The sequence below is a fragment of the Rhagoletis zephyria genome, unplaced genomic scaffold (genome assembly GCF_001687245.7).
Source record: "Rhagoletis zephyria isolate East Lansing unplaced genomic scaffold, Rhagoletis_zephyria_1.1 Rzeph_scaffold_00037, whole genome shotgun sequence".
In the NCBI taxonomy this organism is placed as follows: domain Eukaryota; kingdom Metazoa; phylum Arthropoda; class Insecta; order Diptera; family Tephritidae; genus Rhagoletis; species Rhagoletis zephyria.
This window is the reverse complement of record NW_016157121.1, coordinates 290398-311802: the sequence shown is the minus strand read 5'-3', so window position 1 is coordinate 311802 and position 21405 is coordinate 290398. Positions and strand designations below refer to the sequence as shown.

Here is a 21405-nt window from a genome sequence, read left to right as displayed (position 1 = left end):
CAATTTTTTTTAAACTGTGAAAAGAATTTGTCACTGATAGAGAATAGAGCCATACAAAAATTGTAAAATTCGAATAAAATCTAACTCTTAAAATGGCTGTGAAGGTCATGTCAAGGTCAACTTGATTTTGTAACTCCCATTTTTGTATCTCGAATTTCAAAAGAATAAAAGTTCTGCGTTCAGATACCTTTTCATATGTGGGATCCATTTGACCCAAAGGCCATACATGAAGTGTCACACAGCGTTGGAGAGCTTAATTTTTTCTATAAACTTTACATAAAAAAAAATTAAGATAAAATAAATATGGGCAGGCGGTGGCAACGTTCAGAAAGCATGTGCCCAAAATATTTCAATTTCAAATGTGGTTCACTTAGTCCAAATCTGAAGTTAGAATTCTCTTGGGTTTTTCTCCATGGCTTCAAATAGTCTACTACAAAAAAAATTTGGTTTTAGGTTAGAAACTACTATATATGTAGAAGCTATAGAAATTATCTAGGATCGTTCGCAGAATACATTAAAATAGAATTATATAAAAGCTATCAACTAATTACAAAAGTAAAAATTATAACAAATAAAGCGAAATAACTAACAAAAAAAAAAAATAAAAAAATAAAATAAAAAACGTAATTCAAATCTTGCTGTTAACTAGCACTTGAAACTCAAAATAGTAGTGAAACTATAAGCTATAAAATACGAGTATTTAGAAATCATTAAAAAATGCGAAAAGTGTAGTGCTTGCGATGCTAAGTGTTTTTTACAGCAAGAAAATGTGCAGTGTTGAAAAAGATTTATAAAAAATATAATAATTAATACAAAATCAAAAAAAAAAATTTTTTGCTTCTTCCCCTCCTCAGCCAACTAGTGTCACATCAAAAGATAAAAAGAAAAGTTAAATCGGTTTTAAGCATACACAAAAGAAAAAATTTTTAAAAAGTTCTAAAAAAAGAAGAAATTTTTAAGTACATAAGCTAATACTTACTTTATAATTGCATCGTACACATACAATGGCAACACTTTCCTCCAGCGCAGCCTCTAACGCTAGCGAACCGCCGAAAATCAGCAAATTCTTTAGCAGCAGCTGCAATTACCAAAGTAAAGTACAACAACTGATCAGCTTCAGTTTCACCTCGTCGAATTTCATTTTCATCACATGCATACTGAGTATTAGTAAGTTGTGCACTGTTACCGCTGGTCCGGTACAAACAACCGCCGCTGCTGGTACACCTGGTCCCACCACAGCCGGCCCACCCTACAGTGCACTCAATGCTACAACAACGTTAATGGAAAAATTGCATTCATTCGCCACAACTTTGGGCCCACCTGTGACATCGACAGAGAAATCAGCGAAAAATAGTGCCGCTGCTGCAAATAGTGTCAGTGACGGCAGTGGTTCAATGTCGTTTTTTGGTCGTAAAAATTTGATAAATTTCGATTTTAAATTTCTAAATGTCTCCGGCAAGATTGGTACACCGCTCAGCATTGGTGAGTAGAATAAACTAACTAAATAAGTATATACAGTAGTGGCCACATAATTAGGGATACTATTTCTTTACAAGTTTTGATCATTTGTACTTTCTTTTGTATTGTATGTAGTATTGTTTATACTACCACGAAAACCATGCAACTCATAGTTTCAAACATTGTAGAAAAGTTATAAAAATTCGCCAAATTTAAAAACATAGTAATTAAAATTTAAAACTTTGTAATCAGAATTTCTAGAAAAAACGCAATTTCTCTGAATCAAGTCGGAAACTTTAGCACATTTTTGGATATGAATTTTTATATCCATACAATTTTAGCCTAATGAGGTGCAAGTTTCGAGCGGGTTGAAAATCGCGCTGATTTAAACATTTTTTTTGGTGATGGCTTTTGCAATTTTTTTTTGCATTAAAATTGTATGGGCATAAAAAACGTTTCCAAAAAAAAAGCTAAGGATTCAGATCAGATTCAGTAGGAAGGATTGATTTTGAGAATGGCCGAAATTTGTAAAAAAATTCGGTCCTTAATTATGCGGCCACAACTGTATGTATGAACAAATGCGAATATATAGTCTGTAAGAAGGTATATCAATATATCGTGGGATGTCTCAGTGCAAGAGATTTCTGCTTCCCAAGCGAATCATAAAATTTGATCACTGCCTAAATTCCGGCTCGTTTGTGAGCTGGACTGCGTTGAAAATAGCTGTAAAAATTTTAGGTCTACCTTCGTGCTTAATTTTTTTTCGATCATTTATCTGGTCATACTGACTATTAAATTATTTATTGGAACCATTTTTGTCAGTAAATATCCTTAGGTGGCAGAAGAATTTAATGCTAAGATATCTGCATCAGTAATTTTAAAAACCTTTCAATATCTTAAAAAACAATAGAAAAAATTTTTAATTGACACTCTGCAGTTTTGAAGGCTTTCGATTTCATTCCTGATTACACAGATTACTGCCTCGCCGATATGGCTCACAGTAGCCTCATATCTTCCTACATTCCCGCAATGTTTAGGTGGGGTGGGTGAGCAGTGCACATTTTCATGGATGGTTCGAAACTGGAAGGTAATCTTGGGGCGGCGTGCTCTGCCAGTAGCTCTCCATCCACACTACATTGAGGCTTCCGGATTTAAGCATGGTTTTTCAGACAAAAGTAGCAGTTGGTGGCCTCCTGTGGTTCATTCTTAGACAGATGGGCGTCATGCCAGTTCCCGTGGGAAATGAGTACGTATTAAAATCCTTAGGCAGTCGTACACGAGCTTTCATAAGCCTTCATAAGCACCTCAGCCTGAGTTAACTTGCCACATGCTAGTGAAAATAAGCTCTGTTGGTTGTATACCAAAGACCCCTACACCGAGGATTTGGTCAGTCTTGCATCTATCATTATGCTATGTAATCTCAGCATGCCTTACCTCCTTCACTGTTCCAGTTGGTTCTATTGGGAAAAATACCTTGAAGTAACTTGTGAAGTTAAGCTATACTCACAAAGGTAATTCTTTGTGCTAAGCCGGTATAGCCTGGGAAAGGACGTTGAAATGGTTTCTTACAGCCAGCTTGCCTATTTGGATTTGACGCGTAAGTTCTGCACAATTAGCTCCCGTTGGGTTCAAATAGAGTCCTTGGACTTTGGAATAGTATTATCTAGGCAAGAAATCCTTAAAGAACAATTCCCAGCTATTTGACTTAGTTAGAGAAGTGTATGCATTCTCCTCGAAGGAATGGTTTTAGCTATTTAACCATTATCCTTTTCAAGAAAGGAAATAACTACTATGTTTTTATTCGTATTCTTATGGAAAGCGCATTCTGTAGGAGGTTAGAGATAGTCCGTTCAAACCTAAAGTGAAAATGACATCCGGGTAACCCTATCCATCGAAACGATGGAGCATAATCTTTGGTCGGTGAGAATATGATTCTTCGCCATGCTGGAGCGGATGTAATAGTTTTGGTTTTAAGGGCGATTCCTATTCAGAGGCATGTGGTAACGTCAACCCCTTGGAGCCGAGCGCAATAGTCTATTTGAGAGTGGTCCATGTTAGCAAAAGCAGTCTCTATGTCCAGAAAGGAGCTCACGGTCACCTCTTAGTACTTTATGAACTCTTTTTCCTTGTGAGACTCCGAAGAGCGTGAAGGAAAAAGGTTTTCTATAAGAAGACTATGTTAGACACTCTTTTTTTTATAGAAAGCACTGATGGATCGGTATAAGTTTTGTTGGTCTGCTAATTTCCACCTCTTCTTATGTATATATCGGACCGTCACTTCCTGCCACTGAGTGGTAGGAATTCCAAGGCCCTGGGGATAGCACAATTAAAAAGAGCAGAATATTGGTTATTCCCTTTTGGGGATGAGCTGGGAAGATCTCATCTGCTTCAGGTGTGCCTTGAAAGGCGCGAAGGCGAAGATTGTTCACCGTATACGCCTCCTCGAACAGGTTTCTGGAAAATTTTTCAACCTTGCGTAGGCTCGTTTTATATCGGTCTGCTTGTGGTTGGTTTGGGTTGTAGTCAGGAAGGCAATAAACCAGGAAAATGCCCCGTGGCTAGCAATTTAAGACATTCCTGGGAGCTGCTCGTGGAGGATCCATTAGGTCTCCTCAGGGGCCTTAGTTCTTTAGTCTGCGTTTTTGCAAGGACTCTGTCAAGAATTTTTCCCTTTTCTAAAATATTTGAACCCAAAAATCAGACTATTGGTCATCTTGAAATTGTTGGAAGAATTTTTAACAGCAAAAAGTTTGCCTTAGAATTATTTTTGTAATTGAACTTGAACGTTTCCAGTAGGAAAAATTTGCGAGCTTAATTTTATCGTAGCGTTAAGCCTTTTTAGATTATTAATTTGTAGTCGTAGAAGTTTTATGAGGAATTTATGTGGCACAGCACTACTAACCAGCAAATCTCAAATCTGTTGAACGTCACGCCGCCCAGTTCGCATTGACTTGCCTTTGCTGCCATTTGTTTAAAATCTTATAAAATATATTAGAAAATCTATTTCTGTATTGGATGTGCATAAAATTGGCCATCACACTGCCATGTCACTCCAACAAACACACAGCGTGGTGGCGGCCAAACGAAATGGCTTGCCGTTTGTCGGCTGGCAACACAGCCTCGACCACCGGCTGCATTTGGCAAAGACGCAGACGTTTCGCCTACTGCCATTCTTCATATCTTTACGGTTCCTTATGAGCTGTCTCCACAGTTTTTCTACTTATTTCTTCTTTCTATAAAAATATATACAAAAATACACATTTGCCAAGCGTGCTGCACCGTTGGCGCTTGGTAATTGCCCCACCGTCTGCATTCTTCAAAGTCAACTCACCCGTCTACTTGCATGTCTGCGGCGCTTTTTTTTGTTGCATTTTGCTGCAATTTTTTTGCTGCTAGCTGGTTCGTTGGTTTNTCCGGCCGAAATGCTCGAAAAAGTTGCCCAAAATTGGACTTTCCGAATGGACCACCTAAGACGCAGCCGCGGTCAACATTTAAATGAAATTATCTTCAAAAAGTAAATGTCATGGACCAATCTAACGTTTCAAATAAAGAACCGATGAGATTTTGCAAATTTTATGCGTTTTTTTTAAAAAAAAAAGGTATCAAGCTCTTAAAAAATCACCCGTTACTTCCACGTCGCTACCGCCATGCCGCCGGTTTTGCCCACAAAAATGAGCTTTGTTTGCGCTGACTGTCTGTCTGCTGGCTGGTTGACTGACTTGACTGGGCAGCCGAGTTCATTTTGTTTCGCTTGCTTATTTTACTTGGAGTTATGCACTTTTTGTAGCGTTTCTTTTTTTAACTCTCTTTTTTTTTGTAACTTTTTTCGCCTCTGACGTGTATAATTATCGAATATACCGGCCGGCATTGAAAAAATGTAGTGTATTTGGTTTGTAGTGTGGAAAGCATGGTGTGATGTATATTCATATACATATGCTTTTATCTATATAGATACATATGTAAGTACATAGATATGCACCTATGCATTTGAAAGCCAATACCTTACCGCCAAAGCATCTATGTAGCTTAATAGCTTACAAAAGTAAGTCAGTGGTGTTGGTAGATGTATGTTTAAAGTGGCAAACACGGTTGCCAGTGTTGGTTGTTTTTCTTCAATTTTTCTAACTTGGTTGTTTGGTAGTTTTTTCTCTGGTTTGGTTGTTTTTTTTTTTAATTAGAAATTAGCAAATTTTTTCTTTACAAAAAGTATTATCGCATACTGAATACCATAAATGAATTAATTAATTTTTTAAATTACTATTTTTAATGTAATATGTTTTATATGCGCATTTAAAAAGTAAATATGTGAGTGAACGCACAAGTATTTCAATAATTTTTGATTTCCAAAATAGCAGCTATAACTTCTACCAAAGAATAAATTAATGTTGTTTTTCCACAAAATTTTCATTAAAAAACCCGGCCTCAAGCTCGATAAAATTGTTCATTGTTTATTTTGTTTGTAATAAGTTTTGCTTTTTGTAATAGAAAAGTGGATAACAAATTTGTTTTTTTTTTCAATTTGGCTGGTTTTTTCTTCAGATTTTGGTTGGTTATTTTTGTAACAAGTGGCAACCGTGGTGGCAACAAGTGGCAGCAGCGATTGAGTCTAGGCTGGGGGGGCACGACACGACGTTATGACAGCTTGTTGGTCTATGTTTCTATGTATGCATACGATTATAATGCCCAATCACACAACCTTGTGTTTAGGCTATACTCACTGCCGGCACTGTGTGATGGAGAGCAGAAATTAATGTTGAGTGAGTTGGTAATTAAGTTTATGAGGTCAAAAGTTGAAATGTGTTTAACTAAGCAAGTGTTTTACTTAGTTTACGCGGAAAATTTTGAAAAGAAATAGAAATTAGTATTGAATTAATTTCTTACTTTATTATTAAATGATGTCAAAAGATTAAAAGCATTAAGTAACTTTTGTTACTAAACTAAACTAAAAATATATAAAACATAAACAATTTTTGGGTTGGCTCGCTAGCAAAATATCCTTGAAATGTATAAACTTATAATATATGTAGTAAAAACTGGACATAAATTTTTGAAAATTTAAAAACTGGACATTCGTATATTTTTGAACATTTGAAATTTGAACATAACGACGTTTTGAGAAACACACATTTTTGAACATTTAAAAACTAACCATAAATTTTTTAAAAATTTAAAAACTGGACAAAAATGTTTGAAAATTTTAAAACTGGAAATACATACATTTTTGAACAATTGAAATCTGAACATATATTTTTGAAAAATTTAAAAACTGGACATGCAGTTTCGAAAACACACAAACTGGATATAAATTTTGGAAAATTTAACTTTAAATATTGGCACATAATATTTTGGAAATTTAAATACTAACCATATCGTTCATTTAATTCAATAGTGTCATAATAATCAGAAAAGGGAAAGTCTAGAAAAACGGCTTTAAAGTTTTAAATTTACATACATATGTATATTCCCATAGGAAATATTAATAATAAATATTTTGTTTTAGCGAGATACTGGTAATTAATATTGCTATGAAATTTTTACACAACGTAGAAAAAGAGGTAGCGGTAATTTCTGCATACTTTGCTAAATATTTGTATTTTTTTTGGGTTATGACACTATTGAAGTATATCGCTCATTGTTGGTTATATGAAAATTGAATACCCCATCAAAGTACCAGTGACGAATGGGTATAATCTTTTGGCTTTGAAAGATCGATTACAAAAATAGACAACGCATAGACCGCCAACGACTATTGAATGGTAAATAGAGTATAAAAAAGTTAGGTGTAAATTTTATTTACCCAGTTTTTTGATTGACCAACAATTTTTGTTCATTTTTAATTTACCAAAAATTTGATTTACCAAAAATTGCACTTTTTTTATAATAAATAATATTAGTGAACTCGCACGGCGCACGTCCAAGATAGAATTTCCAAAACCTACAAACTATTCAAAATGTTAATCAGGGTATAAACGATTCGAGTGTCATATTTATTTTTAATCCGTGCCGCCGTTTCGCATACTCGGCTTTTAATATTATCAAGTTTCAGATCACCCTGTACCGATAAAAAGTTTCTATTTTCAAAAAATAAAACCTTATCGAACATCTGCAGGCCAAGGCCTTTATTTTGACCTTTCATATTTCAGAAATAGAAAGGAAGATTATACAATTTATTTCCGAGTAAACTTCTAAAAGCTCAACTTGAGTTCGAAGCGAATTTGGATAAAATCCATTGGGAAGTGAATTGCAGAACCTACCTGAAAGTCTCTTTTTGATATCTATTCTTTACAAATTCATTTAACTTATAAACTAATTTGAATGAAGCTGATAAAATACGTGGCAAACCTCCTAAATATGTTTCAGAAATAAAGCCTTTTCATCTACTTTACGATTGACACCCATATTTTAATAATTCATTTAACTTTTTAAATAATTTAAACTTTTGAATAGGTGGCAACCCTCTTCAAACACCTAATAAATATTTCTAGCGTTCAAACTAAATATTTTTAATACTCTTTCGTTTGGCGCCAATATATACACCCAAACTTTAATATATGTTTGAATAATCTATGATGAGTTGAATTATTTATTTCAGAAAGAAAGCCTTCCAAAATCATTTCAATGATATCCAAATTTTAATAATTCATCCAACTTAATAAACAATTTGAATGCCATTTTATAAACAGGTGGCAACCCTCTTCAAACGTTCTAAATGTTCAAACTCAAGTTTTCTCAATACCCCTTAGCTCCATATTTCAAATAACTTGCCTAAAAGTTAATTTAATTCGACTTTTTAAACAGGTGGCAACCCTCATCAAAAGCAATTTCGGGGTAAGACATTCTTAAATATCCTTCGTCTAACAATGCGATACATACTTTTATTAACAGATGAATTAATTTGAATATTAATTTTAAACATGTGGCAACTCCGCTAAATATAGTTCAGAAATAACGATTTTTCAGAGCCCATTCGATTGATACTCATACTTTAATAATTCATTTAATTTATTTAATAATTTTAATTCAATTTTTAAACTGGTGGCAACTTCCAAGACCTCAAAAATATTCCTAGTGTTCAAACTAAAGACTCCTTAACACTCTTTCGTTTGACATCCATAATTTGAAACATATTTCTCTAACTAATTTCCTTAATTAAAATTCAAAAATTAAGTTAAGAAACAAAGATTTTCAAAGCCATTTTCATTGATACTAATTTTATAATACATAATTGACACCGAATTTCGGACAATTGAAGGAATGGTGCGGATATGATGGCATTGATTATTAAATAATTTGAATTCAATTGTTCTACAGGTGGCAAAAAGTTTGCACATCTACAGGCCAAGCGCTTTAATTTGACACCCCATTTGTGAAAATCGAGCGAACGGTGCAGATCTATTGGTAGTATCCGAAGAAATGTTATTCTAATCAAAAACTAATTTCATGTATGATAACTAATTGTTGAGAAATAATTTAAAACATGTTATTTTGAGTGAATAAATACAGTTTTGTCCCACTGTCTCTTTCCTCTTCAAATTAGAGGTATACGCCGCCGAGCCACGCCGCCGCCGCCGCCGTTTTTTGTCATTTCTCACGCGCCGCCGCCGAGTTACGTAAATATCGGCGCGGCGGCGGCGGCGGCGGCGTTCGGCGCCTAAGGAATTTTGTACAAAATTTTCATGATGTATGCACNCGCCGCCGCCGCCGATTCTTTTTCAAGCTGACCACGCCGCCGCCGCAAAGCCTGTCGGCGTAAACCTCTACTTCAAATGCCAAGTATCAAAGGTGGGCCATATAAAGATTACGTTTTCGAGTTTGTGCTAAATTTAGATACACGTGCATTCGTCCAGGTCGCTGCCTTTAATTTTTTGCTCCTTACCTTCTTTCATACGCCATACTTGACTACGACGAGTACGAAAGCCAAGAAAGTTAAGAACAAGCATACTACAGCAAAGCAAGCAACAGTTTGAAGCAGCGGCACTTCCATTCAATATTTATGTACCAACATATTTTCACTACTTCAGGCTATGAAGTTGGCTGCACTTGAATAGAACACCTGAAAAAGAGTTCTTTCAAGCTCTTTGCTGGCAACTCTTTCTATTACACAGAATTTTATTAAGTGCAGACACAAAGTGTAGAGTAAAGTAAAATGTTCAAAGCAAGAAAATGTAAAATGAGTGTTGCAAGAGATGTTCGCCTGTTGTTGTGGCTTTGTTGTCTGCTTATAACAAGTTCAGTGAATGTAAAATTGCATTTAAAATTAGAAATTGCATAATTTATTGCTAATGTATGGCATTGATTACGAACGATGAAAGTATGTGTAAGTATGATATGTACGAATACCCAGTGGGACCATGCTGAATGTGGTTCCCTAAGAATACCTTTTAGGGTACTGGTTTTTTCACGAGAAATTGAAATTACATTTGAATTCTGTAGGCAAAAGTAGCAAAAATCGACATGAAGAAAAACTACATTAATTTTTCCCGACTATGAAAGGCTAAAATTTTGTAGGTCGTGAAAACTGCATTGCAAAAGTACGCATTATGTAATGCTTTGACTTCGAAAAATAAATCAGAAAGAGAATAAAAACTACCCAAAGCTCTCCAAACCGCCTCATGCAAAATTGCCTTCTTAAAGAACCATTCTTGCTGTGTCTCACGCCTGTATAAAAGCGAATTAAAGACTTCGGCGCGTATTCATGGTCCAGCAACTAAGTCGAAACTACTTAGTAGAAGTCTGAAATGCGACTATGAATAGAAGTAAATTTTAAGTTGGTACTTAGCCAGAAAAGTCGAAACTAAGGCGACTATGAATAGCTTTAGTTGTGACTTAGAATAGTGTCGACTTAGTTGAGTACTAAATATGACTATGAATATGCGCCTTCATATTTTGCGGAACTACTTCTGAGTGTAAAAAGAACCGTGCTATAAAATACATTTTGGATGCAACCAAGTCCGACTGGGTAGATTCGTATGTATGTCTGCAGACACATTCATACATACTTATATACCTTGTCTTGGCTTCGTCCATGATCGGTGTGCCAATTATGGTGACGGAATGTCTGATGAGGCCAGTTGTTGGCTTTGATGGTTGAAAATGTGTGGCCATTGACTTGTGTAGCCATTTGATTGATTTGGCCTTGAACTGGTTGTAGATAATGAAGCTCCCCGTTTTGTTTCAGGGGGAGTATTTCAGTAGGTTAGTATATGTTTGTAGGCGAAAGTAAAAACTGCTGTTAACAAGAAAAAGCTTACTAGGAAAAGGCTAATATTATGTATTATAAGAGGTGTAGTTCCAAATTGCGTAGAGCGACACACTTCGGCTTAATGTTATACCATGTCAAGCTAATTTCACTCTTCCTTGATATACCCGCTCCTATTCAATCAGTACAGGACAGTTGTAGAGTATTTACAAATATCCCACTTCTTTGCGAACCTTTTCGATTCCATCTAAGACATGTTAATCTAGAGATCCGAAAAGTCGTTCATTGCTTCCATTTTTAGTTTCCTAGATGAAGACAAGTTATTTCAAAAATAAATCAAGTTGCTCCGCTGTAGCCAGGCACCCAAATGAGAAAAGAACAGTTCTGTTTAGTTATTCCCTGTAGAAATCTGCCTGCGGAAAAAATTTTGAGCTAATCGTAGCGGAGCTCAGATACGAAACTGCAGCCTGCCTGTCACTGAAAATAAACACTTTCTCACCACTTGGTTCGGCTCCGAGGTTATTAGAAGCCTACAACCTATCTGTAAGGACTTCAATACTACTAGACTGCGTGATAAAACTTCCCCACCCAGTCAACTACTTTCATATTAAAATTTGTATCCGAAACCAGAATTTAAGCGCACTGGTGCGTTGTAACTGGTAGAAAATCAAAGATCTCGCTTCCCGCTGAGATGTTGCTCTCAAACGAACACCGACAACATAAATACGGTTGGTGCCGAGAGAAGTTGAGATATGTTTAAAGCATTACATCAATTATCCCATACAACTCTCAGTGGCAGGAGAGGTTCTTGTGCCTCTGCGCTAACTCAGGGCCTGCATCTCTCGACACTCGAAAAAGCCGACTAATAGTAGGTGGGAAAACGTACAATCCCGCATGGTATGTAGGAGTCTGAGGCTCACATTTTCAGCCGGGGATTTATCAAGACTATCTGCGATTTGCACAGGGCACTGGGTCCTGGTAATCCATGCTGAAAGGCTAGGTTCAAGCAGCTAATGATGAACTACTCGTATTGTAGCACATTCCTTGGCGTCAATCCTCTTGAGAAGCTCGTCTGTAATTCGACCAGAATCTATTTCGATAGCAAAGAAATTCATGGACTGCAAAGTGGCAAAGCCAAGATTTTTGCTTAAATATAAAGGTGCGATTCCCATCCCAGGGCAAGTAGCTGCTTAGGAAACTAACTGTATCTGCACTGAACCTTCTGCGGTGTATGAATAAGAACCTCTTCCGATAATATAGATCAATCTTGTCGTCTGAATGGCTTCAAGACTCTTAAAATGGTACGTGAAATTTGATTACCTGCCTATAACAGAAAAAGAACAATGAAACGGCTCAGTAGGTTAAGGGTAGAAGTAAATATATAGGGTTATGACAGCTCTCACCGGTGATTGGCCATTGGGAAAACATGTTTTCAGAACAGGACCACTGCTGCTTAAATGGCAGAGAGTATGCATATCATATCATCATGTGTAATGGTAAGGGTGGTAAAAAAATATATTGAAATAGAAATTTTAGTGGTCATCCTATAATATATATTTTTAATCGTTCTAAATCGAATGTAATAGTGGAAAAACGGAATAAATTTTTTCTGTGCCGTTTTAAATCAAAACCGTGTAAAAAAAGACCGTATAAAAGCAGAATTAGGTGTATTTTTACAGGTCCCCCAAAAACTTAATGTTTTTATTAAAAATGGTAGAATAAGCAATTGGGCATTGCTTTTGGAAGACTCAGGAAGAGAAACAAAGTTTTCCAATAGAAAAATATTGTTGATTTTCAAGAACTCTATACCATTTTTTCCCCATACAAAATACATGAAAAACTTTCAGCGCTTTTGATTTAAAAAAAAAAAAAACTGGGGAATATATTTTTTTTTTTGGTATAGGCGAGAGCGCTAGAATTCCGCATTTACTTTACCACCCCAATGTATATGCTCGTACATTAATATGTATAATTTTACAGCTCTATACGAACTGTCATCCAACAAACTCCACCTCATGCCACTCTTTGGCAAATATCGAAATTAAAATTTTCGAACATTAATAGAGTCTTGTGCTGCATGTCAGATACTGGCTGACCATATTCTGATGTAAAATAAAAATGCCTCAATGCGCGCCTCAAACTATTAGCTGAGGTTTTGTAGGACGAAACTATTTCAAACTTTTAACATTGTTGTCACATGCTATTATTGGTGGCTTAAAGTTCTTCCCCCTGTGTATGCGCGTGTGTGTGGCTCATTGAGAAATTTTGGTAATTCTAGCTTGTAAATACTACGTGATTGATTGTGTGGAAGCGACATAGTACGTTGGCTAAATTACAAGCTGGGTATTTAAACTTTGCACAGGAATTTTGTGACTCCAGCATAGTTTGACGAATATGTAGAAGAAGAAGAAAAGTGTAATAGTTATTGTTGAAATGAAAATAGCTAAAAAGTATTCACTTTTGCTCTTTTAGAATCTGCACACTTTTATACGAAATAACTTTGTATTAGTAAGGATACAACTTAGATGACAAAAGAAGGATGAGTTTAATAAAAAATGACAACCAAATAATACATACAAAACTACATGCATATAAAAGAAGTGTGCCTGTGCCACACTGGAGAAGGCAAACTTACGTTACATATCTCTTTTGTCTCATAACCAATAAACTACACACATATGTATATACATACATACATACATCTGCTTTTGCATTAAATTTTTTGTCTCTTTTCTATCTCGATCCCTACCTCTACCCCTGTTCGTTCTAATAACATTTATATCATTCTGTTTCCTTTATCTTAATTTTTATACCCGAGCGCACTTGTGCACAAGGGTATTATAACTTTGTTCACATAACGGTTGTTTGTAACAGGCAAAAGGAATCGAGATAGATATAGACAAATGTATACATAAATGATCAGAATGAAAAGAGAAATCGATTAAGCGGTGACTGTCTGTCCGTCCGTCCGTCCGTCCGTCCGTCTGTGCACACGATAACTCGAGTAAAAATTGAGATATCTTAACGAAACTTGGTACGTGGACTTCTTTTGGGCATGGGACGGATGGTATTGAAAATGGGCGAAATCGGACAATAACCACGCCTACCTCCCATATAACGGTAATTTTCAGAAATACGAAAAGTGCGATATTTTAGTAACTACTGAAGATAATTCACTCAAAATTGATATTTACAATGAGTTTTAGACGAAAAATAAGAATATTAAAAAATTTTGGCAAATGGGCGTAGCCACGCCTACTTATGGTTACATGTGTATATCTTGGTAACCGCTGCACCAATTTCTTCCAAACTTGGCAGTTGTTGGTCCTGCTACAAAACATACCAAATGGCCGAAAATTTTTAAAATCGGACAATAACCACGCCCACATCCCATATAACGGTAATTTAGAGAAATACGAAATCCTCGATAAATCAGTAAATATTAAAGCTAATTTATTCAAAATTGATGGTTGCAACAATTTTTTACCAAGAAATACGCTTATGATACAATTTTGGAAAATGGGCGTGGCACCGCCCACTTATGATCACATATATGTATCTCGCTAACCGTTCTAGCAATTTGAACCAAACTCGGTATGGTTATTGTGCTTGCCACATAAAAGCAAAGCATTGAAAATTATTGAAATCGGACTAAATTACGACCGCTTTTCATATAACGGTATATTTCAGTAATGCTTGAAACTTCAATATTTCGAAATTTAAGGACGCTAATTTACTTAAAATTTATACACCCCGGCTTATCGTGTAGCGGTAGTTTTCGGAAAGGTGGAAAACATATATTTAATAATTGCGCCGGGTATTTAATGTTCGGCTCCGCCCGAACTTAGACTTTCTTACTTGTTATCTTTATACCCTATCGATAACAAAATCGATAGTAAAATCGAACAAAATATCGATAACAAAAGCTATAAAAATATCGATAGCAAAATCGATGACAAATTCGATAAAAATTTCGATAGAAAAATCGAAAATAATATTGGTAGCGAATTCGATAAAAATAGCGATAATTGAATCAACAAATAATCGATAACAAAGTCTATTACAAAATAGATAGGTAATCGATAACATAATCTATAACGAAATCGGTAAAAATATCGATAACCAATTTGATAAAAATGTCGATAGCAAAATCGATAAAAATGTCGACAACAGATCCGTTTAAAATATCATTTAGAAAATAGATAAAAATATCGATAACAAAATCAATAGAAATATCGATTATTATATCGATAAGTTCCGAAAAATATCGATATCAAATTCGATAACAATATCGATACAAATTTCGATAACAAAATCGATACAAATATCGATAACAAAACCGATAAAAATATAAATGATTATATCTATAAGTCTCAAGAATCCCGTAAAACTCTAAAATCCCAAAATAGTTCCCAGATTGAGTCTCCTTTACTTGAATCTTTCTTGCTCTATCTTTGTTTAGGCGCGTCGGCTAACGCCAGGTGCCTAAATACATGCTATGTACTGCTGCATGTGCAAAGATTTCCTTTATGCAATTTAGGAAATTTTTGCACATGCACTTCTCAACTGCCATGTAATTGAACTTTCTTTCTTAAGTTCTAATTAGGTGGCACTTCAAAGGATGCTCGGCGTAGTCTGATGCATCCTCCGGACACTGCTTCCTGAGCCTTCTGCGGACTCTGCATGCAGTGTTGCCAACTTTTGATTTTCAAAAAGCACCAAAAACTTGTGAAAAAAGCGTTTTACCACACTAAAAGCACCAATTTTTTTTAATCAAAGGATTTTTCATAACGGTTTGTATTTAACAAAAGCAAGAAATTACGCTCATAACGATTGAATAGCCTCTACACATGCTATGATGACTCATGCTTATGACGTCGTACAGAAGTACTGCTCATTAAAGCTGGTATATCTCGAGAAAAAAAAATCTAATCGCAACAAACGAAAATGATGCCCTAAGTAGAAATGAGCAAAAAAATTTGATGTTTTCATTATATAACCGGAAATATCGCTAAAAACCATGTTTTTGGCGCTTTGAAGTTAGGATATCTAAAAATTGTAGTGCTAGAGCAATTGTGCGCCAGATTTGGATTCAGCACCCAGAAACGATGTTTTTTACTCAGGAGGTAAAAAAAGAAATCAAAATTTGTACAAACAATTAGAAATGAAAAAAATAAATACTTAACTTACCTGCGTGCTAGCATTTTCAACGCGAATGGAATTCCACAAGGTGGGTTTGCAACTTTAGCTTTTCATCAATCATGGTTGTATTTTAGTGCATTTAAATTTGTAGATTCTGGTAAATTCAGTGCTGCCACAGCTTTAAATATTTCAGGTTTATACTATCTCGGAGTAATTTTACTGCAGAAAAAAAGACCCAAAAAGGCACTAGGCACTAAATCATTTTTTGGCGTTTTAATTTTCAAAAAGCACTAAATCTAGTGCTTAAAGCACCAAGTTGGCAACTATGTCTGCATGGCTTAAAACCATGCGGAGGTGGTAATAGTTGATTACCATTGGCCACAGTGTCTACCCACTACTTTTTGGTCCAATAAATATTATTTTATATACATACATGCAAACATACTGGTCTCCCCTCTTACTGAATTACTCATGATCCTTCGGGCCGGATATTTGCGGCTACGTCACATTCACTTGACGACCAAATCATCTAGGGGGGCTGGTATGTTTAGGCGCGTCTGCTAACACCAGGCGCCTAAATACATGCTATGTACTGCTGCATGTGCAAAGATTTCCTTTATGCAATTTAGGAAATTTTTGCACTTGCACTTCTCACCTGCCATGTAATTGAACTTTCTTAAGTTCTAATTAGATGGCACTTCAAAGGATGCTCGACCTAGTCTGATGCATCCTCCGGACACGACTTCCGGATCATTTTGCGGACTCTGCATGGCTTACAACCGTGCAGAGGTAGTAAACGAACTTTACCATTGACCACAGTGCCTATCCACCATTTTTGAACCAATAAATATTTTTTTTTTATATAAATACATTCATGCAAACATACTGGCCTCCCCTCTCACTGAGTTATTCAATCTTTATCTTTTCTTTTTTAGGTATCCTCATTTTGATCTTTTTCTTTATACATATCTTTGTTTTTACTTTTATGTTTATCATTTTCTTCATCTACGTATTCCCCTTCGCCTTTGTCTGAAGCCAAAATGAATATCAATAAGGGATATCTACTATTTATTACTGCAATATATTATCTAACTGAGGTTATTGAAAATAAATTGCTGTATAAGGAGATGGCTCTATGCGCGTTCCTTGACAGAGTTTCGGAGATTGAGTTATCGCAAGAGGGGAAGTGTACAGGGATAAGCCCAAAAAAAGGCTCAGCCAGAAGTTATATCTCTTACCTGTTAACAACAAGGCTGTCAGAGGTTTTATGGTAAAACATGGGGGATATCCCGCAAACTATTCCGTAATAAGCACTCTCCTGGAAGTCAAAAGTCAAGCACCGATTAGTCTGTGTAGCCATTGCAGGCGATATGCGCACCTGCCTAACGAAAACATTGAGAATCATCACAGATATACCACCTTTAGCTATACTAATTGACAATTACGTCTCAGAAACTTAGTGAACATAAGAAATCGAGACCTTCAAGGACGCTTGATGGTTTAAATTTATTCTTTAAAGATCCCGTCCAACTCATGGGAAAAATTATCCTTCAGCAAGTCCTAAAAGGTAATAGTTCCTGAAAGGAACACTTGTAGAGTCGGGTATATGATGGTAATACTGAGCCTGGGGTCAGACTACAATAAAAGCCCTGCGCTCTTTCCAAACTACATACAGGTTTATGGACAACTGCAAAACTTTATTGAACCAGTTAAGCACGCTAAACAAGGTCACCCTTTGGTGAGTACCGGCCCATTAGAGTTTTAACGAAAACGAATGAGCTAACGCTCCCGAAAAAATTGGCCCATCTGGTTCATTGCCTTTTTGTAGTCTGTCAAAAGTATACACAGCAGAGCTGCTAAGGGAAAAGGGCAATGCAAGAAATTTATCATAACCTATAGAAGAATCTCGGAACGACTTCTGAATTTTAGTCGAGAGCATCTGAGGACTCTTAAAGGCTACCTAACAGAACTACAGTTTCTGTGGCAAAGAATCTTACACTTCTGGGAGCCGTTATCATCTCTCTCCAGGATGTGGAACTGACACTCCCATTTCATAAATGGCCTAAGTTTGGAGTGAACTTCTGTGCGCCCAGCACAAATCATAATAATAAAATTTACTGAGTTTAATAATAAAAATAAAAAAATGTTGGGTGGTTTTATTACAGAGAACTTAACTTAATAAAGGTATGTTCTAGTATTATAAAATACATGTTTGCTTCACAAAAAACTCGGTACATTTTTTTAAATTTTGGTACACCTTTTGGTTACAAAAAAAATTAGTAAGTGGCAACTGCGATTAAGGTACGGATAATTACATTAGTGTTAACTATTCCTAAACCACTTTTTTGTTAGCATCGATCAACGGTTGGCATGTTTTTTTAGTATCTTAAATAAATTATTCAATTAAAGATAAGCCAGAAATAAAAAGTAATCACTTTAATGTCAACTAAAATGTAAAATAAAAAATTAAATCAGCAAACATTCGTCTGATGCATTAATGCTTTTGCGGTTACCACTGTGCATACTGCACACATTTTTGCACTAGCAGAATTTATATTTACATATATATATACAAATGCACATATGTACATTAGAGTGGTCCAAAATAATAAAGTCGGAATTTTAATGCCGCCACCCCCTAGGATTGTTCTGAACCGAAAATACATATACCCCTGTTTTTTATTTTGAAATCAAAAAATATTTAGGGAGTGCTCACAGCGCTCAAAGTTTTCCATGTATTTTATATGGAGAAAAAACAAATTTTCGTAAAAATTGCATACAACTTTTGAAAATCAATATTTTTCAATTGTAAAACTGTAGTTCTCTTCAGGAGACTTCAAATATTGATATCCAATTGTTTATTTAACCATTTTTTATGATTAAAGATTTTTTATTGGTCTCCCCATTGCATTTTCAAGGACCCATAAAATATAGTCACCATGAAAAAATTGTTAAAGGAACAATTGGGTATTATTACCGGGAATCTCCTGAAGATAAGCAAAGTTATCCGATCGAAAAATATTGATTTTCAAGAATTCTACACTATTTCTACGAAAAGTTGTTTTTCCCCCATATAAAATACATTGAAAACTTTGAGCGCTTTGAACACACTTTAATTTTTTATTTATTACAAAATAAAAAATAGGGGTATAATTTTTTTTGGTATTGAACAATCCTAGGGGCTGGCGGCATTAAAAATGCGACCTTATTTTTTTACATACATTTTTGGACCACTTTAATGTACATATGTACATTCATACGTAGGCACATTTTTTTCATGCATATTTTTAATTCAACGCGAATCGCTTGCCTAGAAGCAGGTGTTTTTTGCTTGTATAATCCGCTTACTATTACATACCTGCGAACATATTTGCACACTTACTGCACTGCTAAAAAGTGTCCCGTTTTTACAATTTCCCTTTTTACGTTAAAAAACCACTTCGCAGAGCTTGTAAACAATGAAATAATCAAACCACATATCAATATGGTTAATATTTTTTTCATATGCGTGTAATTGCGCGTTTTCAGCTGCCAAATGTCAGCACGAGCAGATGTCATGTCGCATTTGACTAAGTTTTTTTTTTGTTTTAAAGTCAATGTCGAAATGTTTGCTATTTTTATGTAGCTATTAAAAATACATACCTGGGCACTTAAATTTTTAATTTATCATGTAGGAAGAGCTTGTAGTATCAAACTGACATAAGTACTGCTTACGAATTTACATACATTAGGGTGGTCGAATATTTTTTTGCAGCCACACGCAGAACTGACAAATTACAAAAATAAGGATACCCGTATTTTTACAAGCTTTTATTTAACTTACGTATTACGAAACTACCGTATTTACGAAAACTACCGCTGCATGGGAGGTAGGCGTGGTTATAGACCAATGTCGCCAATTTTCAATACCATTCGTCCTACGTTCCAAAGAAGTACACATACCGACTTTCGTTAAGATATCTACATTTTTATGCGAGTTATCTTTTTTAATTCTGAGAGGCTTCGAGGCTAGTACGTTAAACTTTCTTTTCTTGATATTTCCGAAGATCACACGGAGACCAGTGAACTCCAGAAAAAGGAACAGTCCAGCGCCTTCGTCTTGGTCTGCAGGCTGTATCGGAGATACAGCCGCTAAATTTAAACGTAGAATACGTCGTATGGTTAAGAGCATATCCAAGTCAAAAACGAAAGCACACACTAAGAAAAAAATATCGATAACAAAAGCGATAGTAATATCGATAAAAAATCGATATCAATATCGATATCAAAATCGATAATAATATCGATAACAAAATCGATAGCAAACTCGATAACAAAATCGATAAAAATATTGATAACAAAATTAATAAAAATATCGATTACAAGATCTATCAAAAAATGGATTACAAAATCGATTACAAAGTCGATAACAAAATCGACAAGTATATCGACATCAAAAGTGATAACAACATCGATAGCAAAATCGATAAAAATATCGATAGTAAAACTGATAAAAATATCGATAACAAAAGCGATAACAATATCGATAGCAAAATCGATTAAAAATATCGGTAACAAAACCGATAAAAGTATTGATGACAAAATCGATAAAAATATCGACAACAAAATCGATAGCAAAATCGATAACAAAATCGATAAAAATATCGTTAAATAATCGATAATAAAATCGATAACAACGTGGATAACAAAATCCATAACAAAATCAATCAAAATATCGATAACAAAATCGATAAAAATATCGACCATTATATCGATAAGTTCCGAAAATATCGATAGCAAAATCAATAACAGTATCGATATCAAACTCGATAACAAAATCGATAAAAATATTGATAACAAAATTAATAAAAATATCGATTACAAGATCTATCAAAAAATGGATTACAAAATCGATTACAAAGTCGATAACAAAATCGACAAGTATATCGACATCAAAAGTGATAACAACATCGATAGCAAAATCGATAAAAATATCGATAGTAAAACTGATAAAAATATCGATAACAATATCGATAGCAAAATCGATTAAAAATATCGGTAACAAAACCGATAAAAGTATTGATGACAAAATCGACAAAAATATCGACAACAAAATCGATAGCAAAATCGATAACAAAATCGATAAAAATATCGTTAAATAATCGATAATAAAATCGATAACAACGTGGATAACAAAATCCATAACAAAATCAATCAAAATATCGATAACAAAATCGATAAAAATATCGACCATTATATCGATAAGTTCCGAAAATATCGATAGCAAAATCAATAACAGTATCGATATCAATTTCGATAACAAAATCGATAAAAATATCGATCACAAAACCCACAAAATATCGGTTATTATATCTATAAGTCCCGAGAATCCCGAAAATCGCTAAAATCCCGAAATAGTTCCCAGATTGAGTCTCTGTGCCTCTATCTATATCCTTTTCTCTACAACTACCTTTATTTTAATCTTCCTTCCTCTATCTTCATTTATACTTTTATCGGTATCCTCATCCTCATCTTTTTCTTTATATGTATTTATCTTTGTTTTTATTTTTATGTTTATCATATTTTTTATATACATATTCCCCTTCACCTTTGCTATTATATATAAA

At 34.9% G+C, this 21405-nt stretch overlaps 1 protein-coding gene across 1 annotated transcript in view; it reads left to right on the top strand.

Moving 5' to 3' along the window:
* LOC108365483 (uncharacterized) overlaps positions 1–21405 on the top strand; it is a 186330-nt gene that overhangs the window by 6447 nt on the left and 158478 nt on the right. The window contains exon 2 of the mRNA XM_017619519.1: positions 855–1482. Coding sequence (XP_017475008.1) covers positions 1005–1482 — 478 coding nt within the window. The 5' untranslated portion in view covers positions 855–1004. The remainder of the gene's footprint in view (positions 1–854; positions 1483–21405) is intronic.